Source organism: Etheostoma spectabile, chromosome 17 (genome assembly GCF_008692095.1).
Source record: "Etheostoma spectabile isolate EspeVRDwgs_2016 chromosome 17, UIUC_Espe_1.0, whole genome shotgun sequence".
Taxonomy (NCBI): Eukaryota; Metazoa; Chordata; class Actinopteri; order Perciformes; family Percidae; genus Etheostoma; species Etheostoma spectabile.
In genome coordinates this window covers 21,646,570-21,652,366 of record NC_045749.1, presented here as the reverse complement: position 1 = coordinate 21,652,366, position 5,797 = coordinate 21,646,570, and the positions used below count along the sequence as shown (strand labels likewise).

Here is a 5,797-nt window from a genome sequence, read left to right as displayed (position 1 = left end):
CACATGTCTTTCAGTGTTTTTTTTGTTCTCTATTGCAGTGCGTAGGCATTATTTCATTCAACATACAGTACGTCATGTGGATTTTCTCTGGAAGTAAAACAGTAAAAAAGAAAATCCCTTTCTGTGTAATTTCAACCTCCTAAAAACAATTCCACACTGCAGCGAAATTCCTAGTGGAAGACTCCTATTGGCTACACAAGGACACAAGTTTCAACAAGTTTTATGAGCAATCACCATGTTGTTAAATGATATTCACGCATTGCATGCCAAGTTCACATGGCCAGGTTCTTATTCCCTCTCACCATGTAATATATTTTTACAAAAAAACCCAGAACTCACTGGGCATGGTCTTCGAGCAGCTGTTTTTTCCACTGAAATATAAAACTGTCATACTGCCATATTGAAAAAGCATGAGGGTTGCATGCATCACCTATCAATGTTTGTTATTTGTGTGATCATGGACAGTATTGTCAGTTTTTGGGAATATGAACTGCATTAATCAGTGCATTAAACTGACTACAAACGGGGATGTCCATCCATCCATCCATCCATCCATCCATCCATCCATCCATCCATCCATCCATCCATCCATCCATTTTCTTTTGCTTATCTAGCTCCAGAAGGGGACCCCAAACTTCCCTTTCCCGAGCCCCATCAACCAGCTCCGACTGGGGGATCCCGAGATTTCCAGGCCAGGTTGGAGATATAATCCCTCCACCTAGTCCTGGGTCTTCCCCGAGGCCTCCTCCCAGCTGGACGTGCTTGGGATGTAAACACATATTCATTCTGCAGTCTTTAAATTAATTTTATTTATTTGTCACATGAAATTTTACAAAGTACAATTCCAGTCAATGTTTCAGATTTTAACCATATGGTCGTAGCTTATAGCCCATCACTCCCAGTGTAAGCTGAGTGAAGCCGTGTGAAGCCGTGAGTTGCGCATGCGTCATTTGGCAACAAGTAGCATACAAGATGCCAACGAGAGACTTCAGGAATGTCAACACAGTAAAAATGGACCTACTTAACCAAGTTGGTTCACTGCTAGCTACAAGTTAGCATCAAACACAACAAAGGCTGTCAGTTGAATGGTGTTTAGCAATCAAACAACCATGGATAGCTACAACGTTTTTGAAATGATTTCCATCCATCCGTCCATCTTCATCCGCTTATCTGGTATCGGGTCGCGGGGGGAGCAGCTCCAGTAGGGGACCCCAGACTTCCCTTTCCAGAGCCTCATCAACCAGCTCCGACTGGGGGATCCCGAGGCGTTCCCAGGCCAGGTTGGAGATATGATCCCTCCACCTAGTCCTGGGTCTTCCCCGAGGCCTCCTCCCAGCTGGGGAGCCTAGGGAGGCCCCCAGGAGGCATCCTTACCGGATGCCTGAACCACCTCAAAAACACCTCGGGAAATGATTTCCACCTTCTGTTATTGTTTGTAATGATAAAACTTTATTATTTCATGGATTTCACAAATTTCAGTATGACAGTTATGCCGTAAACCGTTTAAATCTGAGCCTGCAGGACTCAGATCTGCACTCGCCTCACATCGGGGAGTGATAAGCCCTCTTCACCTATTCACCGCCTTCTAAATTAAAACATGGACTGAGATCCCAATCGCGTACATTTTCATTTTCTTTTAGTATGTACTGCAGCTGCCCTTACAGAGTAGGTAATGTTGCACGCAGTATGCATACAATTTATAAAATACTACTTCTTCACAACATAGCCCCGACATCCAGCTGTAGAAGAGAGTCAGAGATTATGAATATTATAGAAAAGTTGCTACGGTAGCCTGTACAAATGATTACAAAAGTCCAAAAATACGGTAGAAATAGTAGTGAAATTGTGTTAGAGTAGTTTTTGTGTTTTAAGCAAAAATGTATATTAGCTTTCTCAGACCATTTACAGGACTAACCCCATGGAACACAGCTTCCAATTTGTATTTGTGGCAAATTTCAGCAACTGCTCAAAGGTAAACTGCTTCTTCACAGATATGACTTTAGTTGGCTAAAAGTTAGCTCAGTGAGATGCGTATGCATCAACATTTGTGAAAAGCAAATGTCAAAACGCACAATAGTGTGGTGTTGTTCTGAAAAAAAACATGTCCATAAATGCTTTGTAGTTTTTCAGATTGCTATCAGTTCAGCTGTGCCAGTCTTATCCTCAGAGTGTTCCTGATCACATGTTGCTCAGCTATGAATGCTGCCACAGTCCAGGGCAGCGCATACTCCAGAGTCACCAGTCCCCCCAGGTTGTACCTAAAACCAGAGTAGTCCCAGGGACAGGCCCCCAGCAGCCCCAGCCCCGCCCCCCAGCTGAACTCCCACAGGTAGATGAAGACGGTGTAGGCCGTCAGACGCACCGGCAGCGGGAGGTGCTGGGCCAGCAGCCGGGCCCTCAGGACCTCCAGGAGGTAGATGGCGATGGCGTACATAGGCAGCGCCCACAGGCTGCTGTGACCCGCCAGCCTCCTGTCCCGGGTGCTGCACCAGTCCCACGCAGCAGTGAAGGCCACCTCGCAGAGACAGCCGTGCAGAGCGTACACGTAGAGACGAGCTGCAGCAGAGAGAGGACGACTCCCGTGTGATGCCGCTGTGGCTCCGTCTTCAACACCTGTCCCTGTCACAAAGGAACTGTAATTACAGTATGTTTTGACCTTTTTTGTTTAAAAGATATACAAAATGTGACAAAAATGGCACGTTTGGGCCTCCCTGTTAGCTCCCCTGGTTAAGCATGCGCCCCATGTACAAAGGCTCGGTCCTTACCACAGGGCCCGGGTTTGAGTCCGACCCTTGGCCCTTTGCATCATGTCATTCACCCTCTCTCCCCCCTTTATTGTCTTTAGCTGTCCTTTTAAATAAAGTCCACAAAAAGCCCAAAAAAAATCTATAACCCTCCTGTTGTCTTTGGGTCAATATGACCCCTTTGTATAAAAGATTTTCTATATCAGAAATTTGGGTTTCTTTCAAACAAATTGTCCAAAAAAGTAACATTGATGGTTCCCAACAACGCTCCTCACAAGTTAAATAATCATATCAGTTCACTACTTTCATTGAATTTGGGTGTTTTTTGTCAATTATAGCATGTGGAGAAAAAACTAAATGCAAAATGTCAAAATAGACAAATGTCAATGAGCATAAGAAGCTTTTAAAATTTGAGAAACCCCCCCCCAAATATTTCAAAAGGCTCAGAAAAAGACAAATGTTGAGAAAGTGACAAAAACATCGGGGGGAAGACACAAAAGGGGTCGAAAAAGACGATCAAAACGTTGATAAAAGGTTTTCCTTTTAAATTTGGACTCAGAAAAAACAAAAACTTGCAGGGGGTTCAAAAAATTAAAAATCTGTTTGTTCACAACAACAAACGTGATGGTACACCTACCAGCTTTCAAGTCATCTAGGCAAATATTATTCATTCTTCTTCTTCTTATTCTTCACGGTTAGGTAACACGTGTATGTTAATTAGTGTCCTTTAGAGGAACTGTTTTCAGTCTTAATGCTAAGCTAAGTATGGCAAGCTGTTTAGTAGCAAAACAGGTAGTAACAGTAGTAATTCAATATTTCCCATAGTCAAATAAGACATTCAGATATCCAATTGCATTCTTCCTAGGACAAATGATGTCACTTTTGCAATTCATGTGTATTGGTTTAGCTTTAAGTTTTGGATTTTGAAACTACATTCTTGCTCTCCGCAATGAACATTCTGAATGAATAGAATCCTTACCTGGAAGAACTCATTTTCAGATGTACACAATCCAATTGTTAATAATAATGACGACAACAATAATGCAAACCTTATTAGTCCCATAGGGGGAAATTACAATGTCTTGTTATTACACACATGCTCAGTACCTACACATGCACTAATGGAGAGATGTCAGAGTGTGTGTGTGGGGGCCGTGCATGGAAGGGCACCCCGAGCAGCTGGGGGGTTCAGGGCCTTGCTCAAGAACACTGTGACAGTGCTCAAGAGGTGAACCGGCACCTCTCCAGCTACCAGTCCCCCACCATACTTCGGTCCATACGGGGATTGAACCGGCGACCCTCTGGTTCCCAACTCAACTCCCTACAGACAGGGCTACTGCCACCTTACTGGTCACGATTTTAATAACAGATATCCTAAATTGGAAAACCATTCCAGCGATCCACAATGTCATTTTGAAAATCTAAAATATCTATTGACTTTTACAAAGGTCCATCCGTCTTTATCCGGGGTCGGGTCGCTCACAAATGTAGTTACCGAAATTGGCATTATGACAAGAAACTATGAAATTGCAGATACCCACGAGTGTATTGTGGATATTGTGCTATCTCCAGCTACACATTTACTGTACAAACATTAGAGTGGAATCACCCTTCTTATCTAACTCTTGGCCAGAAAATAAATTAGCCCATTTCCCAAAATGTTGAACTACTCCTTTAAGTTAAAAGACAACTAAACGTCTTAAATTCAAACACTTAAGTAAGAGTTATATCACTGACTGCTGTCTCAGTAACAGGTGTTGCCCAGTTTGACCATTTGAATCTGAGATAGTTACACCTTTAACTGAAAGATTCTACCTGAACGAAGGATGCATGTTTCTCTGCTGACCATAATTCAAACGATAGCCCTATTTCACTGTTGGATTTGCCTCATTGATGTATTTGTAGTTTTACATTAACATTAATGACAGATTTGCATTTGTTGTCGAGAGATAGCAGCTCACAATCCTACATTTTGAACTTTGGTGGGGGGGGGGGGGGCACAGGTTTGTTAACGGTAGGATTGTTAGCTTTTTCCTTCCACCTTTGTTTTTGAACATGAATTTGACGCATTGTTGCGTAAGAAAACCACTAAAGGGAATTTATTACTGCGACAATTGCAATAATGAAGAAAACCATTAATTCAAGGGCGTGTTGTTTCGGCCATTTTGCTTGTAAATCATATAATTCTCCAGTCCAATTCGATTCAATTACATTTTTATTTCAATTGCTTTTCAATAGGTAGAATAAACCAATCTCTTTATGGAGACACCCAGTGTTTCCTGTGAATATATCCCAATTAATATGTATATATTAAGTGTTAAATATTTTTCTCTGGCTCTTTCTTTGCCACATTATACATAAGCTGCGGTGCGTGTGCAGTCCTGGTTGGTTCCTCCGACCACAGGACACACAGCACAGTGTAAGTGATCTGATGTGGATTAACAGGCTAATAGCCGCGGTTTAGCAGGTTAAAACCTCGGGAAGTCTTCAACCGGTTTTCACTCTGCGCCACAACGAAGCCATTGCAAACTCAACTTGGTCACAAGCCTAATATTATTCATATGCCTAAATCATTCCTCCTCAAAACAAAGTCAAGTCAGCAGTGGTCTCACAGCAGCATTTCATTGGCCAACACATCCCTTGGCCGACTTTTGAAATCAGGATGTAGTGGCAATAAGTGCAATGCCTCAATGTGGTGCCGTGTACAATTATTAATCATAAAACACAACAAACAAGTATTTCTCACCTTGGTCACTACTACGTTGTGTTCTCCTCGCGTTTAGCTTTCTCGCCTCCATCACTGTGCAGCATATGGGTTACTGCGCTTTTGTAATCCCTGTGCTTCCCTATGTGGGTCTATGTGTGTGTGTGTGTGTGTGTGTGTGTGTGTGGATCTTGGGCTAAACATTAAGCGGCTCCATGTTATCAGGGACTGAGGTCGTGAACCAAGACAGCGACCCAGGAAGCAAACCTGGACTTCCTGAGGAACACATGCAGTGTGTGTGTAATACCAATAAAAAGCATTGATCTCACAGTGTTGGACTGTGGTTATG

General features: G+C 42.8%; 1 protein-coding gene across 1 annotated transcript; it reads right to left on the bottom strand.

Annotated features, from left to right (window-relative positions):
• Nucleotides 1-1,293: 1,293 nt before the first annotated feature.
• On the bottom strand, nt 1,294-5,797 carry LOC116705741 (transmembrane protein 229B). The gene is made up of 2 exons (XM_032542152.1): nt 5,491-5,797; nt 1,294-2,619 (listed from the first exon to the last, which is right to left on the bottom strand). Exons 1-2 carry the CDS (start codon nt 5,540-5,542, stop codon nt 2,138-2,140), a joined length of 534 nt encoding a protein of 177 aa, XP_032398043.1. The 5' UTR covers nt 5,543-5,797; the 3' UTR covers nt 1,294-2,137.

Excerpts from the sequence above, each read along its gene's own strand:
- LOC116705741 (XM_032542152.1), bottom strand. The coding sequence starts at position 5,542 with ATGGAGGCGAGAAAGCTAAACGCGAGGAGAACACAACGTAGTAGTGAC. Across the intron at positions 2,620-5,490 it reads ACAACGTAGTAGTGACCAAG|GGACAGGTGTTGAAGACGGA; the intron begins GTGAGAAATACT and ends CCTTTGTGACAG.